Source organism: Mustelus asterias, chromosome 19 (genome assembly GCF_964213995.1).
Source record: "Mustelus asterias chromosome 19, sMusAst1.hap1.1, whole genome shotgun sequence".
NCBI lineage: Eukaryota > Metazoa > Chordata > Chondrichthyes > Carcharhiniformes > Triakidae > Mustelus > Mustelus asterias.
In genome coordinates this window covers 8321534-8341578 of record NC_135819.1, presented here as the reverse complement: position 1 = coordinate 8341578, position 20045 = coordinate 8321534, and the positions used below count along the sequence as shown (strand labels likewise).

Sequence of the window (20045 nt, the reverse complement as noted above, 5' to 3'; positions counted from 1 at the left end):
CGTTCTCCCCGTGTCTGCATGGGTTTCCTCCGGGTGCTCCAGTTTCCTTCCACACTCCAAAAATGTGCGGATTAGGTGGATTGGCCGTGCTAAATTGCCCCTCAGTGTCGGGGGATGAACAGGGTAAATGCATGGGGTTGTGGGGATAGGGCCTGAGTGGGATTGTGGTCGATGCAGACTCGATGGGCTGAATGGCCTCCTTCTGCACTGTAGGGATGCCATGATTCTAATTACCGTGCTGCCTACCAGATATTTTATGATTAAAGTATATTTTTGCAAAAAGATCTGCTGGGTTTTGCTAGAATTTTGTTTATTTCAGAGTTCCAGCATCTGCAGCATTTTGCTTCTATGTTTATCTCCTGGATCTGGAACGGCAGCTTTTGCTGTTATGTGGCAGAATGATGAGTCTTTTACCAACTCATTTTTGTTTTAAACACAGGTTGGCAACGCAGTACCGCCGCCTCTGGCTAAAGCTATTGGCCTTGAAATTAAACTGTGTATGGTTGAGGAGAAGAAGAAGAAGAACTCAGCAGGTCAGTGGCTGGAAATTTATTCAGTTTCAGAGCCGCCAGCTTTCGCAGCGCTCTGATCCCTCTCCCTTTCAAACTCGGGCGATACACGGAACAGGTGACCCTCATAGTGAATGGAGGGAGGGAGGTACCAAACCAGTACCCAGAGATGGTGCTCGGGGAAGGGGGGGACCGTATACTGGGGGAGGTGGGAGGGCGCTGGGTATTTGGGGAAAGAATTACAAGAGGTAAAGCGGTTAAAATGACCCTGCCTACAATGGTTCAGTTCCTAATCAGTCTTTGTTTGGTCGCAGAGTGTGTCAAAGCGGAGACCATGGACACTACTGACTGACTCTCATCTTGAGCTGGATGTTCCCACGGAACCTTCGCACTCGACTGAAGGCAGGCAGGCAGAAATATTCCTGTGAATGTTCAGTGAAACAATGTCCTTTTTAACTGGCTGGCAGGGAGTTGCCAATGAAGATGTAACATTGTTTTTAGTTAATGAACATTTTTGATTGTGCAGTGCTGTCATGCATTGTGGATTTTAACGTGGTTTTAAAATGCACAGTATTGGAATAATTGCCCACTTTCTACAGTGGTAATTCATATGTTTAATGAACTTGTAGTTTTTATATGTTGTAATATTTCTTCCAATAAATACCTTTTATTAAGTGGAATGCTGGTGTCCCAATGATTTGTTTCTATTTGGTAAGATGTTCTGCTTCCTTTGTCTAATAGCCGGAGAGTACTATCTTCGGAGCTCCGGAATCCCATCCCTAAATCTCTGCAATTATCTTTTCTCTATGATGCTCCTTTACAATAAATTAGTGTACTGTGAAGCTTTGTCACTTGTCTTAATAGCTTGTGCCTGTGTCAAATTTTGTTTGATAATTACCCCCTCATGTGAAACACCTTTGGACATTTTACTGTTAAAGATGCAAATTGTTTTGATTTTTTTTCAGTGACTTTTACAAGTTTTAACGTTGTCATTCTTTGGGCTCTGGACTGCTTCCTACAGATTGGAGGGTAGCGAATGTAAGCCCGCTATTCAAAAAGGGAGGTAGAGAGAAAACAGGGAACTATAGACCAGTGAGCCTAACGTCGGTACTGGGGAAGTTGCTAGAATCCATTGTCAAGGATTTCATAATTCAGCATTTGGAAAGCAGTGGTATAATCGGACACAGTCCGCATGGATTTACAAAGTCAAAATCATGCTTGACAAATCTATTGGAATTCTTCGAGGATGTAACTAGTAGAGTTGACCAGGTGGGTGTGGTTTATTTAGCTTTTTGGAAAGCTTTTAACATGGTCTCACATTTACTGCTATGTAAAGTTAAAGCACGTGGGATTGCAGGTAACGTCTTGAGATGGGTAGCAGATAAGAAGCAAAGAGTTGGCATAAATGGATCTTTTTACAATTGACAGGCAATGACTAGTTGGGTTTCACAGATCTGTGCTAGAACCCCAACAGTTCACATAGTACAAAATCTTTTAAATCATTAATATATAAATCTCCAAATTGGCGGAGGATGCAGAAATGCTTCAGTGTGATTTGGGCAGGCGGTGGACGTATGCATGGCAGATGCAGTATAATGTGGATAAATGTGAGGTTATCCACTTTGGTAGCAATAGTAGGAAGACAGATTATTATTTGAATGGGTGTAAATTGAGAGAGGTGGATACTCAGCGAGACCTTGGTGTCCTCATGCATCAGTTGCTGAACGTAAGTGTGCAGATATTGGATAGGCACATGGAGCACACCAGGATGATCGGGAGTGGGATAGCTTGATCTTGGTTTCAGATAAAGCTCGGCACATCGTGGGCCGAAAGGCCTGTTCTGTGTTCTAGATACAGCAGACAGTAAAGAAGGCCTTCATTGTGAGAGGATTGGGATGTTTTGCATAGGGTGTTGGTGAGGCCACATCTGGAGTATTGTGTGCAGTTTTGGTGTCCTTGCTATAGAGGGAGTACAACTAAGGTTTACCAAGCTGATTCTTGGGATGGCAGGTCTGTCAAATGGGAGCGACTAGGTCGGTTAGGATTATATTCACTGGAGTTTGGAAGAGTGAAAGAATCTCAAAGGTATAAAATTCTAACAGGGCTAGACAGTAGATTCAGAAAGTATTCCCAGTGGTGGGAGAGTCCAGAACTGGGGGAAACCTTTAGAACTGAGAAATTTCTTCACCCACAAAGTAGTTGAGGCCAAAACGTCTGATTTCCAGAAGAAATTAGATATAGTTCTCGGGCCTAAAGGGATGTGGGGGAATCAGAATATTGAATTTGATCCAAATGGCCTCCTCCTGCCTTATGTCCTGGTGGTTCACAAGACATTGAGGTATTAAAATGTAGAGATTTAGTGGTGGATCTATATAAATCAGTGGGAATAAAGCACATTTTGGTCTTCACTAAAGAAAGTGAGTGAGACAGGGTTAAAGTAGATTCACAAGATGCTGCCAGAGGTAAGGAAATACAAAGCAAGAGAAGTTTGAGCCGTTTTCAATAGAACACTTTGAAGTTATGGGAAGTAGTTACTTGAACAAAGACCACTGGTCTACAATCTGTCAGAGCTGTTTTGAAATCCTGGTACCCCCACCTCCCCTCAGTGTCAGGGATCGGTTACTGGAGTTTGCACATTCTCCCCCTGTCTGCGTGGCTTTCCTCCCACAGTCAAATACCTGCTCGTTAGGTGCATTGGCCGTGGTGACTAGGGGATTTTCACAGTAACTTTATTGCAGCGTTGTGAGGCTACTCTTGACTAATAAGTTAACTACTGCAGCCCATGCACTGCTTAAAAGTTGAGTTCTTGTCAGCACCTTCAAGGGCAACAAAAATGCTGGCTCTGCAGATGACACAAATCCCAGAAACAAAAATCAGACTTCAGACAGAAATAGCTGGTCCAGAAACTTTATTTAGTGACAACAAATCAACTTGAAATAGCAGGTGGTCTCTAGTTCAGATCCTCGGTACCTTCTCAGGTGGTTGAAGGTCTGAAAGATAAAAGTAAACTTTGTATCACACACAGCTTCAAATGTCACGGATTTTGAGTGGATTAAATTAGAAATATCTCCACAGCTGGATGTCAGTGCAATAAGATGAAAATAGAACTAAATTACCAAAATCAACATTTCACACACTTGAAATAAATGATGTTTAAAACAATTAGACCAAAAAGAACATTCCATGAGACATGTTTATAAATCTCATGCTCTGGTATCAAGAACTTTACAGTCAAAGACACACAGACTAGACTAAAGATTTAAACACTTACTTAGCCCATTCCACATTGAGGATTAAGTGGTCATAACCAAAGCCTGAAACCCCAGCAATAGCTCTGGCAGCATCCTCACGACGATGGAAGCTAATAAAGGCAAAACCCTGTAAACAAAACAAGAAACTAAATATAAAGCTGACCTGAAACGGACAGCAGAGTAATACTTATCTCAAATCCAGACATTCAACAGTCTTACCTTGGACTGGCCAGTGTTCTTGTCCTTAGCCAAGTAGATTCTAGAAATGGAACCAAAAGGCCGGAACAGTTCCTGCAGGTCAGTCTCTCGTGTGTCCTCTGAGAGATTAGTGACACGAATTGTGGCATTGTCATCCGCTGAGGGAAAAAAGGGGGGACAGAAAACACAACAGCATCAACAGAAAATTACAGCACAGGAACAGGCCCTCCAAGCCTGCACCGACCACGCTGCCCGACTGAACTAAAGCCCCCTACCCTTCCGGGGGTCAGACTGAAAAATAAAGGCCCCCCCCAATTAATTACAACTGACAGGAGTGCGGACAACATTAGTCAAGACACCACCTGGAATCACAAAATTCTCACCCAAGGAATTTTCCATTTCCTCCTTCGAGGTCCAAAGCTGTGCTTACTGAAAGATGTATGAAGTATTCAATCCTGGCCCTTACCTCTGCGATTTGTCTGCATTGACTCTCCCCGCCGGTTAGCTCCATCCCGGAGGCTGGGGGGCACGTACTTCCCGGTCTTGCTCTGAGCTGGTTGTACTGGTTCAGGTTCTGGGGGCAAATAATTAAACTTTAGAAAAACCCAAACTCCATCCTCTCTCAGGAATGGGTTCAGTAACACAGGCACCCGCAGGTGGACGGTTAGTTTTCTTCTTAATACAAGAATTCAGGGAAAAACTCAGCAGCATCTGTGGAAGACAGAGTTTACTTTCCTTGCCGTAATGGCTGTCTTTTTTTCAACTTGTTCAAGGGATGCGGGCATCGCTGGCTGGGCCAGTATTTAATGCCCATCCCCGAGGGATGCTGTGGGTCTGGAGTCACATGTAGGCCAGACCGGGTAAGGACGGCAGATTTCTTTCCCTAAAGGACATTAGTGAACCGGGTGGGTTTCTTCCGACAATCGACAATGGTTTCATGGTCATCGGTAGATTCTTAATTCCAGATTTTCATTGAATTCAAATTTCACCCCCTGCCAGGGCGGGATTCGAACCCACGTCCCCAGAGCATTATCCCGGGGTCTCTGTGTTACTAGTCCAGTGACAATACCACTTTGCCACTGCTTGTGTCTCAATCCTTCCCTCCACAAGCTTTTTGTAAAATAAATCTTAAAATATCAATGAATAAAAATCTAATATACAAAGAATTCAACTGAAGGGGCACAGTGATGGCAGCTTCCGGTAGCCAATAGCAATCTAGAAAATGTTTCTAGGGGCGTCTCTCTCTGATATTCAGCGGGCTTCACAGCGGCACTGGGCTAACTCACTGCTACTGACCATGATCAAACCCGCATGTGCATCTGGTTCTAAACCACTAACTGGAGAAGCTTTGACTCGGAACCATGTTCCCTAAAGAATGAGTTCAGCTCTGTATCAGCAAGGCTGATCCACGTTTGGGTCGCAGCACTCTCAACTTTATCCAATTTTCACAGAAAACAGCCTCGGATCCTGTGGGTGGGGGAAATAAACCAGGGTTTCCACTGCTGATCACCCTTCTCCCCTGATCAGAAGCCTCAACACATTCCAGGCTCGGAAACGAAGAGCGACCAGTTAATGTGGCAACAAAACAACACAAACTCGAATATAACCAAAGTGCCGTTACAGAGAGGAGAGTGTTTGACATACACTGCGCCCTGGAGGTCTGGACGTACCTGAACCCTTTTCTTTCTCAGCCGTGCTGAGTCCCAGTTGCTCAGCCAGCTCCTTCTGCATGGGTCCCAGGGTGTCCTTGTACGGACAGCGAGTTGTCCAGTGATCCCCTTTACAGATTCGACAGGACACAATCTTCTGGCCTTTCAGTTTGCTCATGGGGTCATCCTCTTCTGTATTATTCAAATCCTATTAAAAAGTTTAAAAAGAGAGTGTTTAGCTGCGAACACTCTGAAATATACCCCCAGATATTACACACATTAACCTCTATAGTAACAGAACTGGCCCCTCAAGCCTGGTCAACCATCCTATTGTGCGTATTTGACCCACAGCTTTTACACCCGGTTCCTACCATCCAAACCTCCCAATATTCTGACTGACTGAGAAACAGCAGCTGATTCACTGGAGGATGACTTCCGCAAGCAGCACGGTGGCACAGTGATTAGCACTGCTGCCTCACAGCGTCAAGTAACCCAGGCTCGGGTCGCTGTCTGTGTGGAGTTTGTACATTCTCCCCGTGTCTGCGTGGGTTTCCTCCGGGTGCTCCAGTTTTCTCCCACAGTCCAAAGATGTGCAGGTTAGGTGGACTGGTTATGCTAAATTGACCCTCAGTGTCAGGGGTTATGGGAATAGGCCCTGGATGGGACTGCGGTCAGTGCAGACTCGATGGGCCGAATGGCCTCCTTCTGCACTGTAGGATTCTATTGACCCTGGAAGGCAGGGTCAGCTTTTATTGCCCATCCCTAGACGGGGTGGTAGTGAGCTGAACTCTTGAACTGCTGCAACCCACATGGTGTAGGTACAGCCACCATGTTGTTAGGGAGGGAGTTCCAGGGCCCAACCATGCTGAAGAGGACATCTCTCACACAGACACACACAAACCTACCACACACACACACACACTATGAAACTGTCTTGTTTCTGGGCAGCTTCCACAAGATCCTGGAGTGGGACATTTAGGATGGTTGACGGTGCAGACCTGCAGGTGAAGCATTAAACCGAGCGCCCTTGTGGGTGTTAAAGAACCCAATGCACTGACCATCAGCTGCCTCAGTTTATCCCCAGCGTGGCTCGGTTTAGCTGCCGTCAGTGCACTGTTACTGATTAACAATGAGATTCACGTAGGTCCATTATCGAGAAACAGAGTCCAAAAGCAAGGAAGCTACAGCAAACCATTATTGGTTCTAAATTAGGCCTGAGCTGAATTGTGTCCAATTCTAGGCACCAGACTTTAGGAAGGACATCGCGGTGTTTGGTGTGTGTGTGTGGGGTGTGGGGGGGGAGGGTGGGGGTAGCAGAGATGAGGGATTCAGATTTGTGAAGGAGCTGCAGAAGTTGGATTTGATCTAATCGGAAGAGGCAGACAAGGTTAAAGTGAGACAGAATCAGAGTGTTCCAAATCAGCAAAGGTTTTGCAAGAGTAAATAAGCAGATACAAGATTCCATTGAGAGGAGGGTCGATAATCAGAGGATGCAGGTAACTGGCAAAAGAACAGGAAGATATTATTACAGTGTGCGGTCAAGGTCTCCAGTGCGAGAGGAGGCAGATTCAGCAGTAATCGTTAAAAGGGAACTGAAGTAATGCTTAAAGAAATCTTGCAGGGCCACAGAGTAGAAATAATCAGGTGGTTCTTTTAAAAAGCCAGCATTAACACGATGGGCCAAATAATCTCCCCATATTGTACCATTCCAGATTAAGGAAGTGCGATGATACTGTGCCTTTAAGAAATATATTTTGATGATGTTTCTTTTAAGGGGTATGCTTGAAATTCAGCTCTGTTTTACACGGTGCTAATTTGTCTGGGCAGGAGGCAGCTCAAATGTTGAGAATGCAGGAAAATGACTGAGTTTAGCTAATGGAGTGTTTGTCTAAACAGAGTCAATGCATTTGTGCTTACTTAGGTTTCCTGTGGGATTTCACAATAAGGTTTTGATTAGATTGACTGACGAGACAGAGTCGTGTGCTAATGTGAGGAGCTAAGTTTCCAGGAAAAATAGAGTTTCTCTTTCATTTTAAAAGTCAGTTACTGCCTGATTCTGAAAGAAGCAAGAGGTGTCTTTCTGTTTCTCTCTCTCTCTAGAGGCTGCTGTTTGGGGCTGTCAGAAGACAGGAGTCTCCCTCCCTCCAGAGGTGTTCAAAAAGCTCTAGGTCTGTTAACAAGTTTAAGCATGTTGGCCCTATGATGTTTGCTAACTGATTTTGAAGAGGGATTTTAAGTCTGTAAGAGGAATATTGCTCAAATTGGAACTCATGGGGATAGGTTAGCAGTTAAGAATTGTATCTTGTCATGTTTAAGTATTGTTCAATTGTTAAATGTTAAGCTAATTCATTTGTTATGGTTAAACTGTGTTGTTAAATAAAGTTTGTTTTGATAAAAGCTTCCCAGTTTGTCAGTAGAATCGCACCTGGAGTGAAACATTCTGTCCTCACACGAATGCAAGAATAGCTGTTGGGGTCCAGTCTGGCTTTATAACATACCCTGGGGTTACTGATCTGGTCCCTAACACAAGTCAAACAGCCTGAAACTCTGACGAGTGGGTAGTGTTAGTGGGCGGCACGGTAGCACAGTGGTTAGCATTGCTGCTTCACAGCTCCAGGGTCCCGGGTTCGATTCCCGGCTCGGGTCACTGTGTGTGTGGAGTTTGCACATTCTCCTCGTGTCTGCGTGGGTTTCCTCCGGGTGCTCCGGTTTCCTCCCACAGTCCAAAGATGTGCGGGTTAGGTTGATTGGCCAGGTTAAAAAATTGCCCCTTAGAGTCCTGGGATGTGTAGGTTAGAGGGATTAGCGGGTAAGATATGTGGGGGTAGGGCCTGGGTGGGATTGTGGTCGGTGCAGACTCGATGGGCCGAAGGCCTCCTTCTGCACTGTAGGGTTTCTATGATTTCTATGAACTATGTTTTGTGACTCACCTCTTTGCTGGTGATGAAGGTCATGTACACATCATCACTGACCGTTGTCGTGGCAACATTAGGACCTGGTGAATCATACTCTGAGGTTCCAAATTTTTTCCAGTTCTGAAAGCAGAGGATAATCCGTCAATTAGTTGGGGGGGGGGGGGTAAAGCACTTTGGGACACCAATGTCGTGAAAGGCTCAAAATAAACACAAGTCTTTCCTTCGCAAGGCATCACAAACATATCCGGGTTTGATTTGTTTCCTCCTGTTATATTTACCTGAGCTTTTGCATCTTCACCAACCCAGGTTTCTCTCAATACACAGCTCCTTTCAGGACTGCCTGTACATCCTTAGTGAGTAAAAGGGTGGCACAGTGGTTAGCACTGCTGCCTCACAGCGCCAGTAATCCGGGTTCGATTCCAGCCTCAGATCACTGTCTGTGCAGAGTCTGCACGTTCTCCCCGTGTCTGCGTGGGTTTTCTCTGGGTGAACCGGTTTCCTCCCAAAGATGTGTAGCTTAGGGGGAATGGCCGTGCTGAATTGCCCCTAATGTCAGGGTGATTAATGGGGTAAATATATGGGGTTACAGGGATAGGGCCTGGGTGGGATTGTTGTTGGTGCAGGCTCGATGGGCCGAATGGCTTCCTTCTGCACTGTGGGGATTCTATGAAAAGGACCTGAACTGTAGACTGCACTCCGAATACATTCTATCCCTTTTGTTGGGATTCCTTTATTGTTGTCAAGCACACAGATACTGGTTTCAGTGAGCACTCCCTCCAACAATAGCCCCAGATCTCACCCCTCTACTGTTCCCTTTCTCCACATCAAATGTTATTTATCACTAATCAGCTCCCCAGTTGCCCCAGGGTCCAATGTAATTGGGTTGCTCTGGTTTGAAACCCCACAGGTGGTGTCACCAGCGAGCTTGGAAACTGGCACAGCAAAGACCAAGGGGACTCCACTCAACATCTGTGTCATTGGTAAATGCTTGACGTTAGTTTGAGAACCATTCTCCATTGGTAAATGATATCCACCCAAATCCAAGTGTACAAGGGCAGCATAGTGGCACAGCAGTTAGCACTGCTGCCTCACAGCGCCAGGGCCCCAGGTTCAATTCCGGCCTCGGGTCACGGTCTGTCTGTGTGGAGTTTGCACATTCTCCCCGTGTCTGCATGGGTTTCCTCCGGGTGCTCTGGTTTCCTTCCACACTCCAAAGATGTGCAGGTAAGGTGGATTGGCCATGCTAAATTGCTCCTTGCGTCAAGCGGATTAGCGAGGTCAATTAGTAGGGGATAGGGCCTGGGTGGGATTGTGGTTGGTGCAGACTCAATGGGCCGAATGGCCGCCTTCTGTACTGTTGGGATTCTATGACACACGGAATAAATAGCTTCACATGTCGTACCAAGTAAACATTAAATCTTTTTGACAACAATGTCCACAAACGCAAGCTCTGAGAAGTCACTGTTTGATGAGGAGGTGTCGATAGAGACTCACTTTTCGCCTGGCCACAGCTTTTGAAGCTTTCCTCGTTTCGATTCTGAATGTGCGGATAATCTGAAAATAAAGTTTCAACACTTTTCAGACAGTTACATAAATAACATCAGACACAAGCCTACTACTGCTGCCTCTCAGCTGCCACCAGCCCCGGCAAGGCCAACATTTCCCAAGAAGGTGGCGGCGATTAACGTGGGTCGGGAACCAGTGAACAGATTTAAAGATTTATGGGTAACAAATAACTCTCAGCGAGAGTTACTGCTCTGGAACGGTGGTGGGGGAAGGGGAGATAAACAACTATTTTAAAAGGGAAATGGATGGGAACTTGAGAAAAATAAATTTTCAGGGTTACAGGGCTAGAGAGGGGATGGGACCGACTGCATTGCTCTACAGAGAGCCAACATGGCCTCAATGGGCTGAATGGCCTCCTCTTGTGCCAGATAGATAAAAGCCCAGATAAGTACAAGAAGCCATCTTCCCAAAAACACACGTGAAGGGGGTTTATTTTTACAAGGATTGGATCTTGAATCGACAGGATCTGCTGTTTGTAACAGGGTACTAAAAGGTTTCATTGTCACCAGCTTTTTAACTTTCATAGAAATCATAGAAACCCTACAGTACAGAAAGAGGCCATTCGGCCCATCGAGTCTGCACCGACCACAATCCCACCCAGGCCCTGCCCCCATAACCCTACATATTTTACCCACTAATCCCTCTAACCTACGCATCTCAGGACACTAAGGGGCAATTTTGGCATGGCCAATCAACCGAACCCGCACATCTTTGGACAATTCAAATTCATAACAAAAAGGATTAAAATTCTCAGACTGTCACGCTGAAATCTGCTCTTATTTTCCGAAATATTAGCCCAGTAACAAAAGCACTGACTAACTGCAAAATACTGCGGAGATTGGAACCGCTCAAAATTAAACAACTCACTCATTGCAAAGTTGGGTGTTTGCCACAGTCTGTGCATTTTCCAGTTCTACACTTCACGGAAACAAACTGAAATGTTTCAGCAGATGGATTTCTGCTAGTTTCCCAGTTACACTGCAGCAAAGGGCAGCCTGAGAGTGAGGATTTACCCCGAATCTACACAGAGTCTGCTGTTCCGAACAGGATTTACCCCGAATCTACACAGAGTCTGCTGTTCCGAACAGGATTTACCCCGAATCTACACAGAATCTTTCTGAATTTAAACTGTGCTACAACACCTGGCTTTTCATTTCCTTGTCAATGCCAGCTTCCCAAATGCTGAAAATAAATCCTTACCTTTAACTTCTTCCCATCCTCGTCGATCTTGTACTCGATGATAGTTTTAATATTCCCTTTGATCAGTTCCTTAGGTGAAGGAAGGGGGCCTAGAGATCACCAAAAGTTAAAGTTAATGAAGGCATGTTGATTCCTCATTGTAACGGGTTTGTGAAGTTTAGCACACTAACAGGTCTTGAAATCTCCCCTCACATCATCAGCGCAAGTTCATACAATCCTCAGACACTCCCCCAACGTCAGATCACAAGGTCGTTTGCAGAGCAATTTAAATCACCCCACAGCCCTGCTCGCTCTCCCCATAGCCCTGTACCAATCCCAAACTAATCCCACTGCCCGCTCTCTCCCCATAGCCCTGTATCAATCCCAAACTAATCCCACTGCCCCGCTCTCTCCCCATAGTCCTGTATCAATCCCCAAACTAATCCCACTGCCCACTCTCTCCCCAGAGCCCTGTATCAATCCCAAACTAATCCCACTGCCCCACTCTCTCCCCATAGCCCTGTATCAATCCCAAACTAATCCCACTGCCTTGCTCTCCCCACTGCCCAGTATCTATCCCCAAACTAATCCCACTGCCCACTCTCTCCCCATCGCCCTGTATCAATCCCCAAACTAATCCCGCTGCCCCGCTCTCTCCCCATAGCCCTGTATCAATCCCAAACTAATCCCACTGCCCCGCTCTCTCCCCATAGCCCTGTATCAATCCCAAACTAATCCCACTGCCTTGCTCTCCCCACTGCCCAGTATCTATCCCCAAACTAATCCCACTGTCCCGCTCTCTCCCCATAGCCCTGTATCAATCCCCAAACTAATCCCGCTGCCCCGCTCTCTCCCCATAGCCCTGTATCAAATCCAAACTAATCCCACTGCCCCGCTCTCTCCCCATAGCCCTGTATCAATCCCCAAACTAATCCCACTGCCCCGCTCTCTCCCCATAGCCCTGTATCAATCCCCAAACTAATCCCACTGCCCCGCTCTCTCCCCATAGCCCTGTATCAATCCCAAACTAATCCCACAGCCCCGCTCTCTCCCCATAGCCCTGTATCAATCCCAAACTAATCCCATAGCCCAGTATCTATCCCCAAACTAATCCCACTGCCCCGCTCTACCTATAGCACTGTATCTATCCTCAAACTAATCCCGTTGCCCCGCTCTTTCCCCATAGCCCTGTATCAATCCTCAAACTAATCCCACTGCCCCACTCTCCCCATAGCACTGTATCAACCCTCAAACTAATCCCACTGCCCCGCTCTCTCCCCATAGCCCTGTATCAATCGCAAACTAATCTCACTGCCCCACTCTCCCCATAGCCCTGTATCAATCCCCAAACTAATCCCACTGCCCCACTCTCTCCCCATAGCCCTGTATCAATCCCAAACTAATCCCACTGCCCCACTCTCTCCCCATAGCCCTGTATCAATCCCAAACTAATCCCACTGCCCCACTCTCTCCCCAAAGCCCTGTATCAATCCCAAACTAATCCCACTGCCCCACTCTCTCCCCATATTCCTGTATCAATCCCTCAATTAATCCCACTGCCCCGCTCTCTCCCCATTGTCCAGTATCTATCACCAAACTAATCCCACTGCCCCACTCTCTCCCCATAGCCCAGTATCAATCCCTAAACTAATCCCACTGCCCCACTCTCTCCCCATAGCCCTGTATCAATCCCAAATTAATCCCACTGCCCCACTCTCTCCCCATAGCCCTGTATCAATCCCAAACTAATCCCACTGCCCCACTCTCTCCCCATATTCCTGTATCAATCCCCAAACTAATCCCACTGCCCCGTTCTCTCCCCATTGTCCAGTATCTATCCCCAAACTAATCCCACTACCCCACTCTCCCCATATTCCTGTATCAATCCCCAAATTAATCCCAGTGCCCTGCTCTCTCCCCATTGTCCAGTATCTATCCCCAAACTAATCCCACTGCCCCACTCTCTCCCCATAGCCCAGTATCAATCCCTAAACTAATCCCACTGCCCCACTCTCTCCCCATAGCCCTGTATCAATCCCAAACTAATCCCACTGCCCCACTCTCTCCTCATATTCCTGTATCAATCCCCAAACTAATCCCACTGCCCCACTCTCTCCCCATATTCCTGTATCAATCCCCAAACTAATCCCACTGCCCCACTCTCTCCCCATAGCCCTGTATCAATCCCTAAACTAATCCCAGTCCCTCCCCATAGCCCAGTATCAATCCCTAAACAAATCCCACTGTCCTGCTCTCCCCACAGTCCTGTGTCAATCCCTAAACGAATCCCAGTGCCCTGCTCTCTCCATGCTGCTCTGCTCCCTTCCCATAACCCTGAATCTGAAACTATTCCTATTGCCAGCACTCTCTCAACATCCTGTCTCAGCTTTTGACCCAAGTGCAGATGCAGCTCCTCTGACCAAGCTGGGAAAAGAATACTCTCACTATAACCCCGGAGCCTAAAAAGGGCGTGTGTGGCTGTAATAAATGTTCCTCTAGGTAAAGCAGTGAGCTGTCATGTTGCAGCCTTTCCAACTGAGACTATCTCCACACAGTGAAGACACAGAGCTGGAATGAATTTCCCCATTGCTTGAAAAACTTCAGTAAAACTGAAAATATGAACCGAGGGACATTGCTCTCATTATCCAGCCATTAATCCCATTGCTGCTGTGGGCTCTTGCTGTACACAGATTGGTTACGTTACAATATTTCGAGACGTGGGGCTGTGAAAGTTGCTATATAAATGCAAGCACTTCCATCCTCTGATCATGAAGGTTAATCAGGTCAATTCTTGTCCATGGTCTCTGACAGGCTAATTTCTCCAGTACCTTTCACCAGCTCCGAATGTTCCACAGCCTCTTACAGCCAATCAAATTTGGGAAGTGCAGCCACGGCAATGTGATAATGACCAGATAATCACAGACAGCAAGAGCTTCTTTAAATATATAGGGGCAGCACGGTGGGACAGTGGTTAGCACTGCTGCCTCACAGCGCCAGGGACCTGGGTTCGATTCCCAGCTTGGGACACTGTCTGTGTGGAGACTGCATGTTCTCCCCGTGTCTGCGTGGGTTTCCTCCCACACTCCAAAAGACGTGCTGGTTAGGAGCACTGGCCATGCTAAATTGCCCCTTAGTGTACCCGAACAGGCACCGGAGTGCGGCGACTAGGGGATTTTCACAGTAACTTCATTGCAGTGTTAACATTTATTAATGTAAGCCTATTTGTGACACTAATAAATAAACTATACACTAAAGAGGAAGCAAGAGACCAAAATGCACATTGTCCCCTTAGAGAAAGAAATTGGGGAAATAATAATGGGAAACCAGGAAATGGCAGAGGAGTTCATAGAAATCATAGAAACCCTACAGTGCAGAAGGAGGCCATTCGGCCATCGAGTCTGCACCGACCACAATCCCACCCAGGCCCTACCCCCACATATTTTACCCGCTAATCCCTCTAACCTACGCATCTCAGGGGCAATTTTTAACCTGGCCAATCAACCTAACCCGCACATCTTTGGACTGTTAAATAAATATTTTGTGTCAGTCTAGTAGAAGACGCTAATAACATCGCAAAAGTACTAAATAATCAAGGGCAAGGGGGTCAAATAACTATTACTAGGGAAAAAGTACTGGGAAACTAATGGAACTTAAGTCTGATAAGTCCCCTGGACCTGATGGGTTGCATCCTAGGATATTAAAGGAAGCAGCTACAGAGATAGTGGACGCACTGGTAATAATCTTAAGAATACTTAAGTTCCGGAAAAGTTTCAGAGGATACAGAGGTGTACAAAATTAAGAGACATGGACAGAGTAGATAAGAAGCAGCTGTTCCCCTTCGTTGAAGGGTCAGTTCCGAGGTTCAGGGTAAGGGGCAGGAGGTTTAGGGGGGATGTGAGGAAAAACTTTTTTACCCAGAGGGTGGCGACAGTCTGGAATTCACTGCCTGGGAGGGTGGTAGAGGCGGGTTGCCTCACATCCTTTAAAAAGTATCTGGATGAGCACTTGGCACATTACAACATTCAGAGCTACGGGACAAGTGCTGGGAGATGGTATTAGGTGGGAGTTCAGGTGTCCGTGCAGACTCGATGGGCCGAATGGCCTCTTCTGTGCTGTATGATTCTATGATTGGAAAACTGCCAAGGTAACACCCTTATTCAAAAAGGGAGGGAGACAAAGAACAGATAACTATACACAGTTAGCTTAACATCTGTCATTGGGAAACTGTTACGGTCCATTATAAAAGATGTAACAGCAGAACACTTAGAAATACAGATTATAATCAAGCAAAGTTTGGGCAACACGGTGGTTAGCACTGCTGCCTCACAGCGTCAGGGACCTGGGTTCAATTCCAGGCTTGGGTCACTGTGCGGAGTCTAACGATGTGTGAGTTAGGTTGATTGGCCGTGCTAAATTACCCCTTAGTGTCAGGGGGTTAACAGGGTAAATACGTGAGGTTACAAGGATAGGGCCTGGGTGGGATTGTCATCAGTACAGACTTGATGGGACGAATGGCCTCCTTCTGCACTGTGGGGATTCTGTGATTCTATGAAAGTCAACATGGCTTCGTGACGAGTAAATCATGACAGATAAATTTGTTAGAGACTTTCTGAGGTGGTCACAAAGCAGGATAGATAAAGGGGAACCAATAGATGTAATATACCTGGATTTCCAAAAAGCATTTGCTAAGGTACCGCACAAAAGGTTACTTCATAAGATACGAACCCATGGTGTTGGGGGTAGTGCATTAGCATGGACTAACTGATAAGAGAGAGAAAGTTGGGATAAGAGGAGCATTTTCAGGATGGTAACCTGTAACTAGTGGAGTTACAGTGGGGGTCAGTGCTGGGGCCACATTTAATTACAATATATATTTATGACTTGGATGAGGAGAGTGAATGTATTATTGCCAAGTTTGTAGACCACATAAAGATAGGTGGGAAGGCAACTGGTAAGGATGATTCAGCAACTACAGAGGGACATAGACAGGTGAGTGGGCAAAAACTTGGCAGATGGAATATAATGTAGGAAAATGTGAAGTTATGCACTTTGATAGGAAGAATAAAGAAGCTGAATATTATCTAAATGGAGAAATACTGCAGAAAGCTGCAGCTCGGAGGGATTTGGGGTCCTTGTGCATAAATCACAAAAACGTAGCATGCAAGTTTAGCCTGTAGTAATAGGGAAGGCAAATGAAATGCTGGCCTTTATTTCAAAGGAAATGGAATATAAAAATAGGGAAGCCTTGCTAAAACTGTACAAGGCACTAGTTAGACCACATCTGGAATACTGTGAACAGTTTCAATCCCCATATCCAAGGCAAGTTATACTGGCATTCCAGAGATCCAGGGTACAAGGGATTTTCTTATGGGGCGAGGTTGAGTAGGTTGGGCCTGTGCTCATTGGAGGCGACCTGATTGAGACGTATCGGATTCTCAGGGGAGGCTTGATAGGGTCGATGCTGTGAGGTTGTGGGAGAGTCGAGGACCAGAGGACATCATTACAGAGTGAGGGGCCGCTCAGATCAGACAGAGATGAGGAGGAATTTCTTCCCTCGGAGTGAATGTGTGGAATTCTTTACCGCACAGGGCTGAGGAGGCTGGGTCATTAAATATGTTCAAGGCTGAGATAGACAGATTATAATCAGTAAGGGAATCGAGGGTCATGGCGATAAGGCAGGAAGGTGGAGTTGAGAATTATCACATCAGATCAGTCATGATCTCTCTGAATGGTGCAGCACTCTCGATGGGCTGGTGTAGCAGACTCGATGGGCTGAATGGCCTATTTCTGCACCTACATCTTATGGTCTAATCTGTTTAAGTGATGTTGGATGAGGGACGGGTTTTGGCAAAGACACCTATGAAAACTCCCCTGTTCTTCTTTGGAATAGCAGCCATGAGTGGGCCGAATGGACTTCAGTTAGACATATTGCATTGGGATTATTTACTCCCAACTGGACTTGAACCCATGACTTCCGGACTGGGGCAGGTGACTGCTATCCATTGAGCTCAGGCTGGCTCGCCCAGGTGGTCAGAAAGATCCCGTGGGAAGGGGTTTGATGTAAATCTCAAGGGGCCTCCCATCTGCATTGGGTGGAGTACTTCAAACCAGTTCAATCTGCTAAATGACCGGCAACTCGGTTCAATGGTCACTCCGGCTACTCGAGCCTGGCAGAGTCAAGCACTGTCCAGTTAGAGCCATCTTTCCAAGAAGCTTTGGACAATAGGGAGATTGTGTGTGCAGCAGTGTGAAGGCAGAAAAGCTCTAATCAGCACCACTAAATGTAACTATTTTAACTAACTACTATTTAGCACTGCCGCCTACCTCTCTGCTTTGATCCATCCACATCTCTTTCAAATGTATTTTCAATACTTTTATCTGGAATGGCAAATGGGTTAAAACATTCTACTAGATAACAGCAGAACGACGAACAGCAATGGGGACTGGGCCCCCTGAGCACCACACTGGAGGCAAAGCAGCAATTGGGCTAAAGCAAGAGGAATCCTTACCAAGCGTAGTTAACCCCTTGAAATCCTACAGTTCTCTAGGCAAAGTTATTCAGTAGACAGGGGAAACTAATCGGGTAAAACAGATTTGAGTGAGAGTCATAGTGGATCAGAATCATTCAAAGGCTCCAGACTCCTGAGCAGTCTGCTGGAATAGGGCCTTGGTGAGACCACATCTAGACTCCAGTGTATAGTTTTGGTCCAAGGATAGACTTTCCTTAGGGACAGTCAACACTGATTCACTGCACTGATTCTGAGGATGAAGGGACATGGGATATAGGAGGAGGCCATTCGAGTCTGCTCCACCACTGAACGAGATCATGGCTATTCTTCGCCCTCTGTGCTATTTTCCTGCACTATCCCAATCCCTCGATGGAGTTACCACAGTATTTAGAAATATATCAATCCCTGTCTTGAATGTGCTCAGTGAGTGAGTCTCCACAGCCCTCTGGGGTAGAAAATCCCAAAGGTTCAACACCCTCAGTGAAGAAATTCCTCCTCATTCCAGTCTGAAATGGCTGACCCCTTATCCTGAGACAGTGTCTCCTGGTTCTAAACACCCCAGCCAGGGGAAACATCCTTCCTTCATCTACCCCATCCAGCCCTATGAGAATTTTGTACGTTTCAATATCACCTCTCATTCTTCTAAACTCTAGAGAGTATAGTCTCCTCAATCTCTCCTCATGGGACAATCGCACTATCCCAGGAGTCAGCCTGGAGAACCTCTGCGTCACTCCCTCTGTGACCAGTACATCCTTCCTTAGGTAAGGAGACCAAAACTGCACATAGATATGGTCCCACCAAGGCTCTATACCACTGCAGCAAGACTTCCTTACTCCTCGACTCAAATCCCTTTGCAATAAAGGCGAACATACCATTCATCTCCCTGAGGGTTTGCTGCATCTGCGTGATAGCTTTCAGTGACTCATGAACAAGGTCACCCAGGTCCCATCGGCCATCAACACTTCCCAATCTCTCCCCATTCTCTGCACTTCCTACCAAAGTGACTAACCTCACCTTTTTCCACATTATATCCTCCCCGCCGTGTTCTTGCCCACTCACTCAGCCTGTCTAAAACTCCTTGAAGCCTCTTTGTATCCTCCTCACAACTCACATTCCCACCCAGTTTTGAGTCATCAGCAAACCTGTGAATAGCTGGGACCCGAGTACTGATTCTTGTGATACCCCACCAGTAACAGCCTGCCATCCTGAGCATGACCTGTTTATTCCCACTCCCTTTTCTGTCTGTTAACCAATCTTCAACCCACATCAGGAACTATGGTGCTAGCGTTTTCCCACATTACCCCTCAATCCATATCCTCTCATTTTGTTTACTAACGTCATGTGCGTTTATCACAAACCTTCTGAAAATCCACTAACCGAATCAATTGGTTCCCCATTCTGCCATTTATCCTCAAACAACAAGTTTGTTAAACATGTTTCCCTTTCATAAATCCATGCGGACTCTGCCCCATCGTATCATTATCTTCTAAGGGTTCAGTTACAGAACCCCTACGATGCAGAAGAAAGTAATTCAGTTCATCAAATCTGCACTGACTCTCCAAGAGTATCTTACCTGCACATCTTCAAACACTAAGGGACAATTTAACATGACCAATCCACCTAACCTGCACATCTATGGACACTAAGGGGCAATCCACCTATGAACAAAGAACATTACAGCATAGGAACAGGCCCTTCGGCCCTCCAAGCCTGCACTGACCATGCTGCCCAACTTAACTAAAACCCCCTCCCCTTCCAGGGACCATATCCCTCTATTCCCATCCTATTCATGTACTTGTCAAGACGCCCCTTAAAAGTCACTACCGTATCCATTTCCACTACCTCCCCCGGCAATGAGTTCCAGGCACCCACTACTCTGTGTAAAAAATCTGCCTCGTACATCTCCTTTAAACCTTGCCCCTCGCACCTTAAACCTATGCCCCCTAGTAATTGACTCTTCCACCCTGGGAAAAAGCTTCTGACTATCCACTCTGTCCATGCCCCTCATAATCTTGTAGACTTCTATCAGGAACTATGGTGCTAGCGTTTTCCCAACTGTCAGACTAACAGGTTTGTAGTTCCCTGTTTTCTCTCTCTCTCCCCTTTTCTTAAAGAGTGAAGGCTGCATTTGCCACCTTCCAAACTGAAAGATCCATTCAAGAATCCACAGAATTTTGGAAGATGATCACCAACACTTCCACTATCTCTACAGCCACGTCCTTCAACACTCTGTAGACCATCAAATCCAGGGAATTTGCAGACTTTCAGT

The 20045-nt window shown here is 46.3% G+C and overlaps 3 protein-coding genes across 3 annotated transcripts in view; 2 read left to right on the top strand and 1 right to left on the bottom strand.

Moving 5' to 3' along the window:
- The window catches only part of dnmt1 (DNA (cytosine-5-)-methyltransferase 1), a 61652-nt gene extending 60303 nt beyond the window's left edge, over positions 1 to 1349 (top strand). Inside the window, exons 33-34 of the mRNA XM_078234988.1 lie at positions 440 to 533; positions 824 to 1349. Of these exons, the coding sequence (XP_078091114.1) occupies positions 440 to 533; positions 824 to 861 (132 nt within the window). The 3' untranslated portion in view covers positions 862 to 1349. The remainder of the gene's footprint in view (positions 1 to 439; positions 534 to 823) is intronic.
- Positions 1350 to 3402: 2053 nt separating this feature from the next.
- eif3g (eukaryotic translation initiation factor 3, subunit G) lies at positions 3403 to 18798 on the bottom strand. Its single transcript, XM_078234987.1, has 9 exons — positions 17592 to 18798; positions 11289 to 11377; positions 10017 to 10076; positions 8538 to 8642; positions 5629 to 5815; positions 4425 to 4532; positions 3980 to 4116; positions 3781 to 3887; positions 3403 to 3499 (listed from the first exon to the last, which is right to left on the bottom strand). Exons 4-9 carry the CDS (start codon positions 8559 to 8561, stop codon positions 3484 to 3486), a joined length of 579 nt encoding a protein of 192 aa, XP_078091113.1. The 5' UTR covers positions 8562 to 8642; positions 10017 to 10076; positions 11289 to 11377; positions 17592 to 18798; the 3' UTR covers positions 3403 to 3483.
- Positions 17704 to 20045, top strand: part of LOC144507626 (angiopoietin-related protein 2-like) — a 9818-nt gene continuing 7476 nt past the window's right edge. Inside the window, exon 1 of the mRNA XM_078234781.1 lies at positions 17704 to 17781. Coding sequence (XP_078090907.1) covers positions 17704 to 17781 — 78 coding nt within the window. The remainder of the gene's footprint in view (positions 17782 to 20045) is intronic.

Excerpts from the sequence above, each read along its gene's own strand:
- eif3g (XM_078234987.1), bottom strand. The coding sequence starts at position 8,561 with ATGACCTTCATCACCAGCAAAGAG. Across the intron at positions 4,117-4,424 it reads AATGCAGACAAATCGCAGAG|CGGATGACAATGCCACAATT; the intron begins GTAAGGGCCAGG and ends TTTTTCCCTCAG. Across the intron at positions 3,888-3,979 it reads AGAACACTGGCCAGTCCAAG|GGTTTTGCCTTTATTAGCTT; the intron begins GTAAGACTGTTG and ends TTTTGTTTACAG.